General features: G+C 39.2%; 1 protein-coding gene and 1 pseudogene across 2 annotated transcripts in view; one reads left to right on the forward strand and one right to left on the reverse strand.

Moving 5' to 3' along the window:
- LOC149838304 (ATP-dependent DNA helicase Q-like 4A) overlaps positions 1-10,280 on the reverse strand; it is a 90,383-nt gene extending 80,103 nt beyond the window's left edge. Inside the window, exons 1-5 of the mRNA XM_090008221.1 lie at positions 9,896-10,280; positions 9,402-9,793; positions 9,100-9,296; positions 8,145-8,334; positions 7,800-8,071 (exon numbers count right to left, since the gene is read on the reverse strand). Of these exons, the coding sequence (XP_089864347.1) occupies positions 7,800-8,071; positions 8,145-8,334; positions 9,100-9,296; positions 9,402-9,793; positions 9,896-10,280 (1,436 nt within the window). The remainder of the gene's footprint in view (positions 1-7,799; positions 8,072-8,144; positions 8,335-9,099; positions 9,297-9,401; positions 9,794-9,895) is intronic.
- A 5,397-nt stretch (positions 10,281-15,677) lies between these two features.
- LOC149838305 (receptor homology region, transmembrane domain- and RING domain-containing protein 1-like) lies at positions 15,678-19,632 on the forward strand (annotated as a pseudogene). Its single transcript, XR_016432244.1, has 5 exons — positions 15,678-15,736; positions 15,796-15,884; positions 16,956-17,186; positions 17,692-18,094; positions 18,917-19,632. The product of XR_016432244.1 is annotated as a receptor homology region, transmembrane domain- and RING domain-containing protein 1-like (transcript).
- Positions 19,633-21,445: the final 1,813 nt, after the last annotated feature.

Here is a 21,445-nt window from a genome sequence, read left to right on the forward strand (position 1 = left end):
AAAGAGAATATGACAGTCATAAGTAAAAGGTGAAGATGATAGGAATTGTCATGTACATAAAGAGCAAACATACACATATACTGAGCATCTTCAAGGCTTCAACATAGAATGAATACAAATCTCATTGTTAGATAAATAAGATCTTGCCAAGAAGGAACACTTAAATTAGGTGCAATAAAGCTTTGTGAAGAAGGTTTATATATATAACACCATACATGTAACCAATGCGCTGGTTCTGCCCCACTTTCTCGTTCTGCCCCGTTAAGCTCCTTCGAAAATTGTAGTTTTTGGTGTTTTTTCTCACATATAACACCATAGATGTGATCTATAGGTTTTGCCTAGTGGGAACCGACCTTTGGATCACCAGAATCTAACTTGTATACAAGTTTTTCCGGTGATCCAAAATCAATGGCTATGAAGGTATCAGTTTTTCCCGGCTCATAAAAATATGTTTTTTTGTCGAAAAAACATGATTCAAGAGTCGATTCCCACTAAATCGAGCATGATAAACACATCTAACAGTTCAGATCTATCATAAAACACTTCAAACTATGGGGCCTAACGAGAAAAGTAGGCCTAATATGTTGAGAAAAGTAGGCCTAATATGTTCAGTTCTCTCTCTCTCTCTATATATTTGATAGGTGTTGAAGACGGCTAGGGTTTCAAGCAAATCAGAAGAGAGAGAGAGAGAGAGAGAGAGAGAGAGAGAGAGAGAGAGAGAGAGAGAGAGAGAGAGAGAGAGAGAGAGAGGATCATATATCTCATTAGGTCTAATCTCACTTAAATAGAGAGATTAGACAAAAACAAATTATTTACAATAATGCACCCGACCTATTAAGCAGTTACCAAACTACCCTTAATGCATATGCATATGTACAGTGACTGCTTCTCAACACTCCCTCTCAAGCTGGAGCATATATATCAATAATGCTCAGCTTGTCACAACAATTTGAAAAATTTAAACTAGCTAGGGGTTTTGTGACGTCATCAACAATTTGGTTCTATGAAGATATGTGCTTGGTGCAAATGTACCAAGTCTGGACCAGGTCACGTACATAGTGACAATCCACCTCAATATGCTTTGTTCGTTCATGAAACACTGGGTTATTAGCAATATAAGTAGCAACTCTATTATCACATATCTCCATAGGTAATGAGACTTTCACTTGGAGATCAGTCAACACAGATTTAACCAACATCATCTCTGCAACAGTTTGAGCCATAGCCCGATACTCTGACTCAATGCTCGACCTGGCAACAACAATTTATTTCTTACTTCTCTAAGTAACCAGATTCCCTCCAACAAACACATAGAATCCAGTTGTTGACTTTCTATCAACAACCGACCCTGCATAATCTGCATCTGAATAGGCAGTAACATCTAAAGAAGGGTTTTGTTTAAACCATAGTCCTTTACTAGGGGAGGACTTTAGATATTTGAGAATCATCATTGCAGCCTCCTAGTGAGCCTTTGTAGGTTTGTCCATAAACTGACTTATTTTGCTCACGGCTAAAGATATGTCAGGTCTGGTCACAGTCACATATAATAGCTTGCCAACCAAGGAGCGATAACGGCTATTGTCCACATACTCTGATTTTTCGTCAAACAGATGAGACTTGGGATCCATAAGAATCCTTGCAGGTTTGCCACCTAAAATCCCTGTCTCCTTCAGCAGGTCCAAGACATATTTCCTCTCTGATTGAACTAATTCTTTTTTAGTCCTTGCAACCTCTATGCCTAAGAAATATCTGAGTGGTCCCAGATCCTTAGTCACAAAGTGTTTCTGAAGATGGGACTTTGTCTCTGAGATGTCTTTTTCACTGCTTCCTGTGACTATAATGTCATCAACATATACTATCATGACCACAATCCCTGTGCAAGTCTTTTTAATAAAAAAAGAGTGGTAAGAGGCAGATCGGGCAAACCCAAATGCTGACATGACCTCAGCCAGCTTGGAGAACCACGCACAGGGACTCTGTTTGAGACCATAGATTGCCTTGTTCAACTTGCATACCTTCTGACACTCCTCCTAAACTTCAAACCCCAGAGGTTGCTGCATGTAAAATGTTTTCTCTAAGTCTCCATACAGAAAGACATCAAGCTGACATAGAGACCAACCATAGTGCACGACGACTGACAAAACAAGATGAATAGTCCCAAGACAAGCAACAAGAGAGAATGTTTCAAAGAAGTCCACCCCATAAGTCTGAGTATAGCCTTTTGCAACCAGGCGGGTGTAAAAGTATCTTCAACAAGATACTTTAGTCGATAACGCAACAACCTTAAGAATAAATGTGTGAACATACACACCCAAGAACACTTGTGCACAACAAGCACAACACACCGAATCACAAATGTGCACTTGCACCCATAAGTTTCATAAACACTAAAGAGGTTGGGCTATAATCCCAAATCCCTTGAAGAAATACAAGAGGAGCTGCCCATATATATAGGGCTTTGGAGGAGGCCTTGGGAGGGGCTCCACATAGTCGTTGGAGCCCCTCCAACGGTCACAAATGTGACCGTTGGAGGGGTCCAACGACTAGTGGGTTGGGCCCCTCCCAATGCATGTACAATGCATTAAATGCAAAAGCAAAAATAAATAAAGAAAAAGGAAAAAAAAAGAAAATACAAAAAACATATTCTTGAAAAAGAATATGTGTAAAATTCCTAAACTACCCTTACTATGATTATATATATTTTCTATATATAATTGGTAAATACATATACATATATTATATATATGTATATGTATTACCTTATATATATAAAATATATATACGAAATTACAAGTTTGATTACATAATTTAACACCCCCCCTCAAACTTAGGGCAAGATGACCGATAGTTTGCCAAGAAGGAAGTTGAACCGCGGAGCGCACAAGGCTTTAGTAAAGAAATCTGCCAACTGATACTCGGACGTGACATAAGGAAGATCGATAACTCCTCGGAGATATGCTTCACGAACATAGTGACAGTCCATTTCGATGTGTTTTGTCCGCTCATGAAAGGTGTGGTTCTTTACAATGTAGATTGCACTTTTGTTGTCACAGCATAGCTTGGTGGGTCCTTCAATTTTGATCCCCATGTCTTCTAGCAGTTGGTGAATCCAAACAATCTCCATGGTAGTAGTGGCCATGGCACGATATTCAGCTTCAGTTGAGGAGAGCGACACCTTTTGTTGCTTCTTGCATCTCCACGAAATTAGTGAGTCTCCTAAGAACACACAAAAACCAGTGGTGGAGTGACGGTTATTTGGGTCACCTCCCCAATCTGAGTCAGTATAAGCAATCAATTTTAAGTCAGAGGAAGAGGACAGAAGAACTCCCTTATTTAGAGTACCCTTTATGTATCTTACGACCCGTAAGATGGCACTCATGTGAACGGATGTAGGCGCATGCTGAAACTGACTTGCAGTATGGACTGCATGGGATATATCTGGTCTGGTAATACTCAGATACATCAGAGATCCTACAAGCTGTCTGTTGGGTGTAGGATCCAACAGGGGAACTCCATCATCAATTTTCATCTTTGCTCCTACTACCGCAGGAGTTTCACACAGCTTCTCATCTGTAATACCTGACCTGTCAATGATCTCAGAAGCAAGCTTAGTTTGAGATAAGAAATATCCTCTAAGAGAGTATGCCACTTCAATTCCCAAAAAATAAGTTAAAAAACCCAAGTCAGACATTTCCAATTTATCTTTTAAGATAGATTTTATACTTTTAACCCCGTTAGCATCACTCCCAGTGATGAGCATGTCATCAGCATACAGAAGTAAAATTACAATCCCTGCATTGGATTTTCTAACAAATAAAGCAGTGTCAGTAAAACAAGAGAAAAAACCATTCTCAATCATAACAGAGTTAAATCTATCATACCAAGCCTTGGGAGCTTGTTTTAGGCCATAAAGTGCTTTATGAAGACGAAGCACCTTTCCCTTAGGAGTCTCCATTCCAGGAGGAGCATCCATGTAGACTTCTTCGCTTAAATCGCCATTTAAAAAGACATTTTTCACATCCATTTGATAGATATTCCATTTGTTGATAGAGGCAACGGTTATAAGACATCGAACAATGACCATACGAGCTACAGGAGCAAAAGTTTCTTCATAGTCAATACCATATTCTTGACTATATCCTTTTGCAACCAAGCGAGCTTTATACCTTTCAAGGGATCCATCACTTTTAGTTTTTACTTTGAAAACCCATCTGCACCCTATTGTTTTCTTGCCTTTAGGAAGATTTTGGAATTCCCAGGTTTTAACTCTTCTCAGAGCCTCAAGTTCATTGTCCATGACATTAATCCATTCAGGGCATTTACGTGCTTCTTCAAAATTTCTAGGTTCTATATAAGAGTGGATGACACTAAGGCAAGCTCTATATCTTGGTGAGAAAGAGTCATAGGAAATGAACCTAGAAGGAGGCCTTCTACTTCTCTCAGTTCTACGAGGGATCACTTCATTCTGAGAGGCACTGGGACTGGTATCATTATATCTGTCAAGAGCACTCCTAAAGTTGTTTTGATCTCTATGAGAGTAGGTGATAGGGTCTCTAGGTAATTCATTAGGTTGATGTGACGAAGGAGACAAGGAGATGTTTTCCTCGATTTCAAGTTCATTTGGGTTACTTTGATCTGACTCATTATCACTAGTATCATCGTCCTTATTCAATAAATCAAATAAAAAAGAATAATCCATATTTTCATGATGGGGGTCACAATGTTCAAATCCACTAACATTTTCCAAAAAACTCACGTTCCTGGAAACATACAATTTATCATTTTTGATATCATAACAACGAAACCCCTTTTGGGTTTCAGAATAGCCAAGAAAGGCACAAGGAATGACTTTTGGAGAAAGTTTGTCATTCTTATCAGTAAGAACAAAACACTTACACCCAAAGACCCTTAACCTGCTATAATCAGGTTCCTTATCATACAGTTTTTCAAAGGGAGAAATTTTGTTTAAATTTTTCGATGGAAGTCGGTTTATGAGATAGACAGAGGTAAGGGCTGCCTCAGCCCAAAGATTTTTTGGAATGTTTTGAGAAATAAGCAAAGTCCTAGTTGTTTCAATGATGTGCCTGTGTTTTCGTTCGGTTAAACCATTTTGTTGAGGGGTTTTCGGACATGATTTTTGGTGAAGAATTCCAAAATTTTCAAGATAACTCTTAAATTCATTTGAGAGGTATTCTCCTCCAGAGTCAGACCTAAAGATTTTTAAACATCCATTGAATTGATTTGAAATCATCATGTGAAAACTTTTAAAGGTTGAAAAAACTTCATGTTTATGTTTAAGGAAATAGATCCAACAAAACCTAGTATAGTCATCCACAAAGATCACATAATATGAAAAACCTCCTTTTGACATTACCGGAGCCGGTCCCCATACATCGGAATGGACAATTTCAAATGGTTTTGTCGTAAACATGGATCTTTGAGGAAAAGGCAAACATTTCATTTTCCCAAGAATGCATTCATTACACAAAAAGTCACTTTTACAAAGATGTTTAACAAAAGGCAAATACGAGATTTTAACAATATTGGGATGACCCAATCTCTTATGCCATACATGAATGTCTTTGTTTTGGACGACGTTGCAAAATTGACTCTTGGGAACTTGAAGAAAATCTACGTAGTAGAGGTCTCCTCTTCTAGAGCCTTCCCCAATCAATCTCCTGGACTGACGATCCTGTATCCAACATTTATTAGAAGAAAATTTTATATCGCAACCATGGTCCGAGAGTTGGGAAACGGAAAGAAGATTTAGGTTAAGGTTTGGGATAAAACGAATTTTTGGAACAAAGAAGTCTTGTTTTTCAAAATTACCTATTCCTTTAATCTCAAGAGATGTACCGTCCACGGTTGATACAAAGGATGGAAAAGCATTTTTAGAAAAATTTGAAAGAGTGGAATAACTAGGGGTCATGTGAAAGGATGCCCTGGAATCTAAAAGCCAAGATGTCTTACCGGGGGAAGAGGATGACATAGCGGCTCCGGAAGTACCTCCCTTGAGAAGAGGTTGTAGGGCTTCCACGATTTGTTGAAGAGAAAGAGACTCACTTGTTAAAGAGGGTCGTTCTTCAACTTGAGATGCCATAGCCGTTGCAATCAATTTCTTCCATTTAGGACACAAGGGTTTGATATGTCCGGGTTCTTTACAATGATAGCAAGTTACTTTGCTATAGTCTCTTTTGCCATACCGATCATTTCCTCCTTGTCCTTGATTCTTGAAATGAGGAGGTCTATAGGTCTTCATGTTATTTCCCGGTCTTGATACGGCATTAGCCATTTCACCATCTTCTTGAGTAGAGGAAGTAACAAGAATGCTAGGATTATTTTTGCCAATCCCCATACGGGTTTCTTCACCACTTAGCTTGGTGATAACATCTTCGAGTGAGGGGGAAGTGAAGGCGGAGAGAAGAGAGAACCGAACTTGTTCAAATTCGGGTCTAAGGCCATTTAAAAAATTGAAGAACCGGTCTTCTTCAAGTTGTTTGTGCCTTAATTCGATAGCCTCACCACTCCATTTAGGTTCTAGGATTGCGAGCTCGTCCCAAATAGAGGATAATTCGGCAAAGTACTCCCGAATGGTCATGTCATTTTGTTGGAGAGTCAAAGCCCTCTTTTGAAGAAAGTACTTGTGGGATAGATCTCTTGAGGTGTACATTTTCTCAAGATATACCCAAGCTTCAGAAGCCCTTTTAAATTTGATGATGTTGGCATTTATCTTGGTCTCAACGGATGAGAAAATCCAAGATAAGATCTTGAAGTTCTTCATTTCCCAATCATCATGTTTCTTAGAATACTCTTCAAGGGCCTTTTGTCTTTCATCCCCTTCAAGGATCTTAATATCCCCTCCTTCAACAATGGTAATTTTGGGTTCCGGTTCCGGTATGGATCCATAAACGTAACCCCAAAGCCCCTTTCCTTTAATATGGGCTTCCATATTACCGGCCCAAACATGATAGTTTGAGCCATTAAGCTTAAACCCAAGAGAGAAATGGGAGTCTTTTTCGCCCATTAGAGAGGAAAGAATGCAAGAGATAGTATGTACCTTAATTACTTTTTGCGTCTTTCTTGACAAAAGAAGCTCCTAAAATATTGCTCGAAGAAGATGATCCTCTTTGATTTCAAAAAACTTGAAGGCACGCTTCCCGAGGAATGCAAAAGAAGGCGAGTCGCAATTCTTCTTCTTCAACGAGGCTCTGATACCATGTAAAAGTATCTTCAACAAGATACTTTAGTCGATAACGCAACAACCTTAAGAATAAATGTGTGAACATACACACCCAAGAACACTTGTGCACAACAAGCACAACACACCGAATCACAAATGTGCACTTGCACCCATAAGTTTCATAAACACTAAAGAGGTTGGGCTATAATCCCAAATCCCTTGAAGAAATACAAGAGGAGCTGCCCATATATATAGGGCTTTGGAGGAGGCCTTGGGAGGGGCTCCACATAGTCGTTGGAGCCCCTCCAACGGTCACAAATGTGACCGTTGGAGGGGTCCAACGACTAGTGGGTTGGGCCCCTCCCAATGCATGTACAATGCAAAAGCAAAAATAAATAAAGAAAAAGGAAAAAAAAAGAAAATACAAAAAACATATTCTTGAAAAAGAATATGTGTAAAATTCCTAAACTACCCTTACTATGACTATATATATTTTATATATATAATTGGTAAATACATATACATATATTATATATATGTATATGTATTACCTTATATATATAAAATATATATACGAAATTACAAGTTTGATTACATAATTTAACAGCGGGCTTTAAACCTTTCAGTCGATCCATCTGAGTTATACTTAATAGTATAGACCCATTTACAACCAACAATATCAACCTCATGTGGAGGATTAACTAAGTCCCATGCTCTGCGAGAAAGCAGTGCATCCATTTCATCCTTCTTGGCCTTCGCACATTTGGGGTCCAGAAGAGCTTGGTGATGATGGAGAGGAACTGATGCATCAGATGATGCTAATACAAAATTCTTCATATTTTCACCAAGTCTTGCCTCAGAAACAAACTGAGAAATAGGATGAAGTGTACACTGCCTTTTTTCGAAGAGCAATAGGTAAATCACCATCAACAATAAGCTCGTCAGTAGGGTCAGGAACACTCACCTCTGGAGAAGCTGATGGCAAAGGCATAGAGTTGGGTGGAGCTCGATGGGTGTACACCACAGGAGGATTTCTATAACGAGACAGAGTCAGACTTGGAACAAGAGGCTCAAGACAGGTAGACTCTAATGGAAAAGGAGAAACAGGGAGAGAAAAGGAATCACCTTGAGTAGCATGTAATCTTGGAGAGGTACTATAAAAATATGGGATAGACTCAAAAAAGGAAACATCCGCACTGACATACTCTCTTTGGGAAATGGGATCATAACAACGATACCCTTTTTGGTGCTTGGGATACCCAACAAAAACACATTTTATAGATTGAAGTGGCAATTTATCTCGGTTGTCACCAAGTTTATGAACAAAGCACACACAACCAAACACCTTTGGAGAGATAAGGAACAAAGGAGCTTCAGGACTGAGAATTTGAATGGGAATACGATCCCCCACAGAGGTTGAAGGCATACAGTTTATTAGGTATCCTGCAGTTAGAACATCTCCCCAGTAAGACGCGGGCATATTAGACTGGATCATGAGGCAACAGGCAACATTTAGAATGTGTCTGTGCCTGTGCTCCGCTACTCCATTCTGTTGCGAGGTATGAGGGCAAGAGGTCTGAGGTTGGATTCCAAGATTTTTGTAAAAATGTAATAATTCAGAGGATTTGAATTCAAGAGCATTGCCAACAACTTTAACACAAGAATTAAATTGAGTTTTTATTTCAATAATCAAAGATTTGAGAATAATGGGGGCTTCAGCCCAATCTTTTAACAAGAATACCCAAGATAATCTGAAAAAATCATCTACAATGACTAAATAATGACACTTAGAACGACTAGGAATTCTACTTGGACCCCAAACATCAACATGAAGAAGATCAAACAAATTTTGACTTGAAGGACTCTGACTAGACGGAAATGAACTCCTATGATGCTTTTCAAGCTGACATGCTTCACACAGCAGAGTAGTGGACGGCGAGATATGAGGAATAACTCTACGCAATTTAAGCAACGGGAGATGACCAAGACGATGATGCCAAAGCAGCGGACTAGAGGAGGACTCAACTGCCGAATGAACAGAGCCAACTGGTTGGTGTAGATAATAGACTCCACATTCCTCATAGCCTCCACCAATCGTTTTCTCCTTCAGCAAGTCCTGAAAAGTGCAACAGGTAGGATCAAATATTACTCTACAATTCAATTCTTTTGCAACACGACTGACAGATAACAAATTTTGAGAGAATGAAGGGGCATGGAGAACATTTGATAACTGAAGAGTAGGGGAGATAGAGACATTTTCCTGGCCAACAATGGGAGAAGAACTTCCATCGGCAAGAACTACCTTTTTATGGTTAACAACACTATTCAAATTTGAAAAATCACATTCATTTTCACACAAATGTCTAGATGCCCATGAATCAATAATCCACCTACTACCTTGGCAAGATAATCCATCACCTGTAGAACATGCAACATCAGCCACAGGGGGACTAGACGGATGATGTGCCAACAAATCATCATACTCAGCACGAGTAAGTGTAACCAAATCACCAGGAGGAACAACAGAAGGCTCTGGTTTGGCGACTTGAGCCGTAGGAACAACTTTAGTTGAAGGTGCAGGAGGTCGTCCATTCTTATCAAAACATCTATCTTCTAAATGCCCAAATCTCTTGCAGTAGGTACACTGGAGCTTGCCTCATCCTCCTGTGCCTCGACCACGTCCACGACCTCGTGTGTTAGGAATAAAACCTCAACCTCGGCCATAGGAAACAGACAGAGCAGAGGTTTGTGATTCCGATTGGGATGAAGGAAGGGACTTGGCAAGCCTACTTAGATGATTATATGCCTCAGCAAGAGTGGAGACATCTGAGCCTGTCAACATCTGAACTTTGGCAACTGAGAATTTAATTGACAAGCCAGTAAGAAACCGTGCAACCATAGTATGCTCCTGGTGTAGTTTATGTTTGTCACAACACAATGGTCTATGTGCATTTAGTCTCTCAAAGGCTGCCTTCACAGAGGCATAGTACCGGGCTAGAGTTTGCTCTCCTTGCTGCAATTTATAGATCTCCTGATCTACTTGAAGAATCCGACTAACATTACTTTTTTGAGAGTAAGTGTCTTGCAAATTATCCCACATTTGTTTTGCGGTGGTATAATAAATATGCCCATCGGCTATGTGAGGTTGCACACTATTCATAATCCATAACATGACAATATCATTGTTCTCTTCCCATGTAGCATACTTTCCAGTTTTGTCTTTGGGCTAATTTTCCAATAAAATATGTTTTCTACGATGCCCTGAGACAGTCATCATGAATGTACGAGACCATCTAGCATAGTTAGTCTCATCCAACTTTACCGATGATCCATATGAAAAGGGATTTGCAGAGGCTTTATAATCAACCACTGTTTCAGACTTCATATCTGACTTCTGTGTTTCAACCATGGGATAAGATAATGGGTTTGTTTCAAAATGCAGGTATTACCACACGCAAACACAACCTGCTGAAAACTCGGATTTGATGCGCACCAACTACCAACCATGAAATCGACTATATCAAATTTTAATTACACTTATAAAATCTGATATACATGACCACCGACTGTAACACAATGACTGTAACACGCTGTTCAGATCCACAACTTGCATATATAACTTGAATTGAACTTTACCTAAACCATCCACCTCACAAAGGAACTGCGACAAGCTGCATACCACGACCACACACCCGATTTCATATTTGAATTATATAGATCAGATTTGATCTAATCCACGTCTGCATCCTTAGAAGCTATCAAGATCAAGACGCGACTGGTTCATGACAGAAGCTGCAGGCTTCTTCGACGTCCACACTACCACCATCGACACCATCTGAAGTTAGATCCAAAACAGTCGGATCATCACGCGATCCAGGTTGCAGTTTGGGTCGGACGTCTGATTGAAAAACAAGCGTCTCCCTGCTCCTACCACGCACAACGATCTCAGCTTCCACACGCACACCAGTCGTTGTAGAGTCAACGATCACCACCCGATCTACGATTCTGCTGGAGGAGGAAGACGTCAGATACCGGGAGGAGGAAGATGGGTCGATCAGATCAGACGTTGTACACGCTGGCTTCAAATCTGCGTTTCTGCTGTGCACGCTGAACCCGAACCACATGTGGGTCGATCAAGTCAGATGCCTAGAGCAACGTCCTGCTCTGATACCATGTTGAAGACAGCTAGGGTTTCAAGCAAATCAGAAAAGAGAGAGAGAGAGGAAGAAAGGATCATATATCTCATTAGGTCTAATCTCACTTAAATAGAGAGATTAGACAGAAACAAATTATTTACAATAATGCACCTGACCTATTAAGTAGTTACCAAACTACCCTTAATGCATATGCATATGTACGGTGACTGCTTCTCAACAATAGGCAAGCTGGGGGATAACCACCTCAAGGTTTAAACCTGTTTGTGAAAAGTTAACAGTCTTATTATAAGTGAACACTCTTCAACATTTCCTTTCTAACATAATGGATGTCCATCTTAATAACTTTAGTCCTCTTATGAAAGAGAACTACTACTTGTAATGCTATTCATTTGTATGTTATGAAGAAACGTAAACTAGAATAAACCATATCTGCAATAGAACATAAGCACCCTACTAACTCTGTTATAGTTGGCCATGGCTTGACACTTAGCCTAAAAAAAAGGAAAAAGAAAAAATGATCATTGGTGCATTTTTACAATGCTAAGACGTCAAGGACTCACCTAGAAAAACAAAAAGCCATTGGTGTCCCTGGGATATTACCACAGAAATCTGCATGTTGATGGTAAGCTTAAAAAGCTGAAGGCAAGAAAGAGGAAAACACTTGGAAATAATTTTGATGGTTAGCTGATGCTACCTGACTCACTCGAGTGTTTTCTTGTATATTTTTATGTAAAAATATATTCTACATAACATCTAATTATGTGGGTTGTGTTCTGATTCCATTTGTTTGAACCGGCAAAAACCCGAAGTCCAACCCAAACTCAAGTGCTTGTTATTCAGGGGGGTTTGAGTGCACCTAGATCAGATACTCGACCTGTTGACAACCCTACAGATAAGTGCTCTCTTATTCATTTTTTAACATTCTTGTACCAAGTTTGATTCTGATCTTATATCTGTGTATCTTAAATGATTGTTAAAATTAAACTCTCAATTTTCTTCCTCTAAATAGAAGATAAAATGTAACACCACGATCTGGGACCTCGGGAGTCCGAGTTCGGTTGGTATTACTTCTTAGAGGAAAATTATATAGAGTTCACACAGAGAAAACATGGTTAATTTTTTTTTCTTTTTTCAATAACTCACTTTCTTTCACAATGTTCATCATTCATAACCTAAAAAATAACAAATACATAAATGTTCAATGACACGAAAAATAAAAACTACCAAATGCTTTGCCAAAGAAGTATCCGATCACGTCCTGTGTGTGCTAGTATACCTGAAACCTATAGTTGTAATTATAAAGGGGGTGAGTCTACAACCTAGTAAAAAATAATTATAAGCAAATAAACACTTTAACTTACAACTGTAGTAAGCTCTAAGCCCCTAGTCTGAGTTTAATTTTTGACACACCACACAAGTTTGTATGCTTTAATTACCCTACAATTACTCTCTTAAACACTCTATCACACCAAACTAATCCTAGGTCGGTTATACCAGTCATAGCCGTCTATGGGCGTAACAACCCGTGTAAAACACTCCAATTCTACATGTTGGCCAGATAATGAACCATACACTCCCAGTGATCTCCAGGCCACCAGGCACTATAGTGAAACAAAAAGGAGACCCCACTGATAGCTAGCCGGGAGGTCAGGCTCAATCTCAATTTCGGTATGGTTCATGCTACATCCTAACTATGATGGTTATCAACCATTCATGGTCGTAAACACTGTGTGATTATAACCCTAAGTCATAAGCTAAGTTTAACACATTGAACCACATTCTCAAACTCGTAATTTACTCGTTCTCTCACGAGTAATATCGTGAAATGATCACGACAGATCTTACTTTTAAATCTCTGGATGACATTAGGGCTTACACTTATCTCATACTAAGCACACAACGATGTAGGGTCTTCACATCGTTAAATCACCGGCGGCCCACTCTTCGTGGTGGTTGCACTCTGGTCGCGAACCAGGTAGCTCTTACCACAGGTCGCCACTTTCGGGATTTAAGGGGTTATGCATGTTAATCTCAATATATTCATTCATATAACATTAATAGAATAAATGAGACTCAAGTCTAAACACAATCTCATTATAATGCATGTTATTAAAAATTTATCACACAAATATGCTATCACAAAATAATCTCTTTCTTTCTAATATGTATGACATACCACAACTAACATGCGTATGCAATAATCTTTTAATATCATGCATGATCATTTTATGCACGCCATGATCATACTCAAAAGCTATCATGCTAATTTACAACATTACAATAACATGCAATGCAAAAAGGCTTATTCACATCTAAAATTACTTATAATATCCCTTACCTTGAATATGAATCTTGTGTTTTGGTTGCAATCAAGTTTCAAACGACTCTAATAGTAGGATCTGATCATTATACAAAGCATATTCGTATTAATACACATCACCTTTTATATTTTTAACAAAACTACCAAAATACCCCACCCAAATTGACTCGTGAGACCTCGATTCTTGTTCTCCTGATTTGACTAAAACCAGAGGACACAAAGCTTTTCCTCTACGATACGAGTCCAACGCACTAAACCTCACTCAATTCCGAGTTCGGAGTGTAAAGTTATGCCCATTTTACTAAAATGGATCTTGAGTACACATAAGGGTATTTTTGTCATTTCAATAATTATTTTCAATATTCAAAATTAAATCACAACTCATTCCAGATCAATTTCTGATCTAGATCCAAAACTGTCTAACTAAATCCAGACTCTTTATTGATTTGGATTCAGAATTGTTGGACTAGATCCAGACCCAGTTCTGATCTGGATTCAGAACTGATCCATTCAGTTGGATCTAGATCCAATTTTAATCTGGATCTCGTATTGATCTGAACCAGATCCAGTTTTGTTCTGGATCCAAAATAATCAATCTGGATTCAGACCTAGATTTTTCTAGATCCAATTCCATTTGGATCAATTCAGGTTAACTGGATCCAAAATCGGTAAGATCCAGATCAGTCTGGATCCGAATCAAGACCCGAGACCCAGTTAGATCCGACTCAGTATGTTTCAAACCCAGACTAGTTCGGTCTGTCTGAGTCGGTACGAACCGGTTCGGTCTGACCTGGTTTGGTCCAAACTGATTCAGTTTTGAACCGATTCGATCTGAACTGGTTCGTCTTGAGCTGACTCGATCTAAACCAGTTCAACCCGTTTTTTTTTTCACTCGCCTGACTCGGTCTGGGTGCGACCGAGACCGACCCAGTCTGACCCTTTTTTTTAAAAAACTCATCTGGACCCAGTTCTTCCCCCTTTAAACAAAACGCGAAAGGGGGCTCTGCCCCTTCTGTTTTCTCAGAAACAGAGGGGCCAACCTCTCTCTCTCTCTTCCACTCTATGGCAGAGGGGCCGACCCTCTCTCTCTCTCTCTTGGCAACATCCGGGGTTTCCCCCCCTTTTTTTGGTTTTTCTGCAACTCGCTGGCAGCAATAGCTGCCGACCCTCAATTAATCGGAAAAAGAAAGGGGAAGACCCTTACCTCATCGTCATCAACTGGATTCTGGTGAGTCCGTCTGAACTTTTTTTTTTCTTGTCTCTCTCCCTTGCTCTCTGCCGCTCTCTTCCTTTTGTTCGACTGTGGTGGGGGAGGCACACTATTTATAGCCCTCACGGTGGGGTGAGGATAACCTCACCCCCCCAATCGTGGGTGGGGGGGGGTGAGGTTTATCCTCATCTCCTCGGTCTGTTACGGGAGAGGTTCCCCCAAATGGGGAACCGCCTTTCCCCTTATCTTTTTTTTTTTCAACTTTATCCCTTTCGACGATTTCGTCGGAGTTTTTTTTTACATAAACGCACTTGATTGGACAGCATTTGGAGATATTTATGTCAAGGGAATAGATGTTGGGATTAAGCTTGTGATGGCCATAAGATGATCAAGGGCAAGTGTTTTGGAGTATGATTTTTCCTGCATGTGGATTGTTATCTTTTTCTGTTGTGTTATTAATGGGACAGTCATGTAGCCTCTCCAAATATTGAAATAGACTGTTGGAAAGAGGAGAGTGGGTGGGGTGGGGTTGGGGGGGGGTGGAAGGGTGGAGGTTGTTGGGAGTATGCCACATGATATATTTAGAATAGATCATCAACTAAGCGCAGTGTTCAAAGTGAGAAAATTTCAAAGCTGAATACTAACATGGAATCTTTTACATGGCGAATAGTTGAAGTTAGAACATAGAAGTTCATCATTGTGCATCCCTTCATTTTGTAGTTAATGTAAAATATTATTCCTTTTCATACTTAATATCAACCGTCTGCTAAAAAAATTGCAAATCCCATTTTTCTCTTAAGATTCTACAAAATGGAGAGGCACTTGGCTCTTTATATCTTCAAATCTGACCCCATCTCCTTCGCCTTCAAGTGTGCCACCCAAAAGCTATTTTTAGGCAATGATTAAAATTTCATTACTGTTTGCACAGGATGCGGGGGAACATCATGTACGTGTCATCCATAACTCGTGGATCCGTCTTTGTCAAGAGAAAATGTGTAGATGAACTGCTTTTTCAAGGTTAACAGGAAATGATTTCTAGCCATCATAAATCTAAGAAGTGAAGAAACTAAAAAGTGCTCCTCTTGGCATATTGCTGTTACTTTGGGATGCATCTCTGACTATTAGAAATTTAAATGGTCTATTGTTACAGTTCAGTGTGTTGGTGAGATGACCATAAAGAGCAGTGATCACTTATTGGTTTCTCCTTCAGCTGTATAGTTTCAGAATGTTGGACATAATGTTCACATCTTCCTTTCTCCTTATGCAAAACAGACGGAAAAAAATGTCACTCACTTTCATGACACTGGTCGTTTCATTGCTTAAAACATCGTCCAACTAATCCAAAAGAATCCTGCGGTGCATGTTAAGATAAATGTGTCTTTTGTATTGTAGTCACTGAGGTATACTTGGGTATACTTATCAGTACTTTCTTCGTATTCTTTTTGTATTTTAGGTATATCCTTGGCATACCAATTAGGTACTTGGTCTTTAGATTGAGTATACTCAAATTACACTTGTAGGGGTAAAATTGGAATTTTGGTTTTATTGGTCATTATTTAAAATGACTATTTTTGTATTATTTATTTTTTTGTTGTTTATTTTGTTGGTCAACTTGGGCTGACCAACTAGCCATTGGACTAGACTATCTCTTTTCTTTCCCACTCCTTCCTATATATATGGGTGGTGTGCATTTGTAAGTGTGACAATGATGGGTAGTTTAACTATGTGTATGAGTGTGTTTGTAGTGAGGATTAAATGTATTTTGTATATTCTTTTTCATTAAATAAATTATTTATTTTTTACTCTTGATTCCTACTATTGTCTATGTGATATTTATATCCAAATTCATTGTGCTATGGCATTTGGATTTCATTTGCCTAATAGGATCTAGTATGCTTTTTACTTTGTTGTATCTTGGGTTCCATGCCACTTTGTGTCAGTGCATTGTTAGCAATGTATGGAGCGTGTTGACAGTGCACTTCTAATAAACAAATAGAAATTGTATCCCAGCTGATTTCATTTTCCTTTCATGTTTGCTAATTGGTAACTGTATGAATTGAGCTAATTATTGTGTTTGCGAATTTCCAGCTCTGGCAGTTACAGGATCAGGAGAATGTGGGATGCTATATTTAGCTGAACCTCTTGACGCTTGCACTCCATTGACTAATGATATTGCTGCATTAGAAGGCAAAAGATCCCCATTTGCATTAATTATACGAGGGTAATGCACATTTGAAGATAAAATTGGAAATGCACAGCATGCTGGATTCAAGGCAGCCATTGTCTATGATAACGAGGACACTGGAATTCTGGTTTCAAGTAAGCCGTGGGTTCTTTTACTTATCTATGTTTAATATCTTCTACATCGGGTTTACACACTCAAGAAGAAGTCATTTTATTTTGAGGCATTAGTAGACTGAATACTGGCAGAATAAAAAAATTGAGCTACAAATGCAGTTATTCATGTATGCGAAAATAGTGGTTCTTTTAGGACTTCGACAAAAAGTGCCATCTGTATGTGTCTTGATTTTCAATGATAAAGAGGCAGCAGTTCCACGTGTGTGTGTGTGTGTGTGTGATTACTATTGTACCTTTTCATTTGTTTTTCTCTTGCCGAGCATTTTTCCTTAGGCAAACTGCTTATGTACCAATGGGTTTGGCTAGTCTCATATCAACATCTTTGATGTCATCATGGACTTGTATCTATTTGTCTTGGGAGCCAGAGTAGAAATGTGAAAGAAGGCTTGTGGTTGTGTGCACTCATTATCATATAATCATTTGAATTGTTTCTGCAGCATGTGACCAATTCTAAATTTTTTTGCAGTGGCTGGGAACTCTGCAGGGATAAAAATCCATGCAGCATTTATTTCCAAGGCAGCAGGTGAAGAACTGAAAAAATATGCCAGCATAATTGACACAGTTGTTGATCATTCCAACTTTTGAGAATTCAGCATGGTCTATCATGTCAATCTCCTTCATAACTCTACTTGCCATATCAGCTGTGCTTGCAACATGCTTCTTTGTGCGTAGGCATCGGATAAGAAGAGATTATCCTCGGACTCCCCATGTTTGTGAGTTCCATGGAATGAGCAGTTGTCTAGTGAAAGCATTGCCAAGCATTATATTCACGTCTGCTGTGGAAGATAACTGTACGTCATGTACATGTGCAATTTGCCTTGAGGACTATACGCCTGGAGAAATACTAAGAGTACTGCCTTGTCACCACAGTATGTTGTGCTCTCTCTAATATTCTTCTCTCTATTTATTGTTACTGCATCACTGTGGTACTGGACTTCCTAGAATAAAAGAAGAGGCTCACTCTTCTTCAGTAAAATACAGTTCATTGTTTCTCAACAAGAATATCTCATTAAGTTTTGTGATCTGAAATAGTGATTGTAAATTGCTTTTTGCCCTTTTCTACTTCAGTTAGGAAAGTTGCAGACCTTTGATCAAGATAGTGTCTTTATCATGCCAAACAAAATTAAATGACCCATCTAAAATTGAAATGTAAACTGAAAAGCATGTATTAAAAAATGACAAATATTACAGCTGTTTATATTAGTTGAAAATTTTCCCATTTACGTGTCCCATTGTTTTGCCATGTTGAGGTAGATTGTTTAAATATGGAAAACATTTTTCTACTAATAATAAACAAGCAGAAAGCATGAAAATAATTTTTATTTGGAGTTCCTTCGTGACCATCTATAAAGAACTAAAGCTCAAAGTGCCTGCTTTCAACAAATTCCTTCCCAAAAGGTATTTACATACTTTGATAGAATTAGGATGTCTTGCCTGTTTGCATTCCTATATTGATGAAAAAGAAAAGATAAACAAATTCAGGGCCCTGCCTCCAAACCATTGTGGACTTTGCAGTGCATGATTATATATCTAGATAGTGGTGCTTATGGCCATCTTGGATACAAATGCTGCTAATTGACAAAACACATGGATAATAATTGCTTTTCTGTTCTCTGGAAAGTGGCTATTTTTGTCTGTCATAATCAGGGGGGGGGGGATTTAATTATTTCTATTCTTTGGCGCTTTGGCAGAGTTTCATGCTGCGTGTGTGGATTCTTGGCTTACAATCTGGAGAACATTTTGCCCAGTGTGCAAGCATGACTCAAGAACAAGCACTATCAATCCTCTGGCTTCTGAGTGCACTTCTTTGCTTTCCCCGCCAGTGTCTATTTCTGCATCCCCATCTTTCTCTTCTGTACTGTCGTCCTCCCACTTGTTGCTAACGGCCTCACCAGCTATGCAAATAGCTCAGGCTTCATACCATTCTCCAGCTACTTCTCAGAGTCCGTCCCTTGCAAGTATTCCCAACATTCCACTCAGTTAGGTCTTACAGTAACACTCCAGCTATACATTTCAGTTGTAGTTCTGCAGATCTGCAAACTTTAGCATTCCAAAGTTCTCACGCTTCTCACCTTCTTTCGCCTCATTGTTTTGGTCCACCGTATTTGTTTTCTCCTGCTGGTTCAACACATGGTTCCTCTTATCTTCCTGGATCGAGCAATGCATCTCCACTCTATCTTGTACATCAACTTTATGGAGGTTCATCAAGTAGGCATCCATGCCTGTTGCACCATAGTGAATCGAGTGCAAGCATCTCTCCATTGTCTTCTGCTCAATCTTTTCCTGGTTGCTGATTGTGCATCTCTCATTGCTAGCTTGAGCTTGAAACCTTGTGCATCGCGTATGGGAACTGAATATTTCTGAGGATGTCTTCTTGTGGCTTTTATAAGACGCCTGTGAGGGAAGTACGTGGTTCTATCACTTGGGAATTCGGAATGGCGTAGGCAGTTTGTGAACTACTTTCCTCTCTGTTTTGGGGCAAGTTGGTATGGTTATTGTAATTGTAGATTTTCGTTCATATTAATGTAGTTTTTTGAATGGAAATCACCTGTTCTAGCACTAGTCCAGGCACGCTGAACTTGGGAATCTTGATGAGATGCGTGAGCGAAGTGCAGTTGCGTTTTCCATTTTTTAATTTTCTGTCTTATTTTGGAGCAAATTTAATTGGCAACATTAGTTTTCAGCAGAATTCAAAAAGCACGCAAGTTTTGAATTTTTTCAAAAACTCACCTAACCTTTGTTATGGTTAACGGGAAAACCCATGAACGGTTTTGGTGTTAAAAATCTCAAGTATAACCTTTAAAATTTATTAATTGTTTTTTCTTGCAAAGTTCTTTCTCTTGATAGACAAGCTAGGGTTAGGCAGACCCCTACCAGTTAACTAAACAAGCCAAAATAAAATTTTGATAACTGAAAACTGTTAGGATACCAATCAGGTGGTTTATCTTTCCAAAATTGAAGAGGGCAACACAGCTAGTCTTGGCTAAATCTCTAATCACCCAATTACAAATCTTTGTCACTCTATTATAGGGATGGCAGTGGACCAGGGCGGGGGCGGGGGACAAGGTCTCCACTCCCGCCCCATCTCAAGATCCTGCCCTCCATCCCCGCATGGGTTTTGATTTTAATCTCCATCCCCGTTTTATGTCCTTCATCCCTGGTCCAAATGGGGCGAGGCAGGACAGGATCCCGTTTCTCCTCGGTCCATTGACATCCTTAAAAAAGTATTGGGTACAGGGCAGGGCGGGACAAGGCGAGGATCGGGATAGGGCAGGGCAGGGGAAAGCTTAATTCCATCCCCACACGGGTTTTGATTTTAACCTCCATCCTTGTTTCATGTCCTCCATCCTCGGTCCAAACGGGGCGAGGAGGGGCAGGGCCCTCCCCCCCCTGGTGTTTTTTGTTCCCTGACAAAATTGAGACAAATATAAATGATCTGAGATGTAGACCATAGTGACAAAAGTTAAAAACAGCAAAATATAGTTTTTCAAAAGCTCACGAGAATTTGAAAAAATTTCATAAATCTCGTGTTTTTTGGGCAAAATCTCAGCAATAAAAAAAAATACTTTTTATAAGAAAATATTAATAAAAATTATTTAAAAATAAAAACACACGGTTTTTTCATGATAAATAGCCGTTCGGAATATTTATGTTTTTCATTAATCTCACGATATTTTGAAAATCTCACAAGAAATTGCCGTTTTAAACTTTCAAGCAATTTCTAGCTATATTATCACAAGATTTTTTCATAAATCTCACGATATTTGTCAATATGATGTAGACAAGTGAAAATCTTCAAATAGAATCTGATGAAGGTTTTGGCAAATGCACCTAACAATTATTTAAAAAGCTACCATAGATGATGTTATTGTGGAAATTGCTCCTACTCCAACAAATGAGTTCCTCGATCGCAAACAAGGCATTCTCCACCTAACAAACAAATGCAACTTTTTCCCAAACCTGAGCATTAATAAGACAAGTGAATAATAAATGAGAAGAGGACTCAGTGGGTTGGGATCAAGTGAAATTGAAAATCACCACACGGTGATTTTTCCAATATCAACCCTCGCTATGGTGGTACTGAATCTACTGATCACCACATGGGTGTCCTCGCAGGCTCCTCTCAACGACATTTTTACAATCAGGATTTTTTGGTGGTACGGACATGCCCCAGTGGAGGATGTTACATGCCCAGACTCAGTAACCTAGAGATGGCTGTC

Source organism: Nuphar pumila, chromosome 5, assembly GCF_984573655.1.
Source record: "Nuphar pumila chromosome 5, dmNupPumi1.hap1.1, whole genome shotgun sequence".
In the NCBI taxonomy this organism is placed as follows: Eukaryota; Viridiplantae; Streptophyta; class Magnoliopsida; order Nymphaeales; family Nymphaeaceae; genus Nuphar; species Nuphar pumila.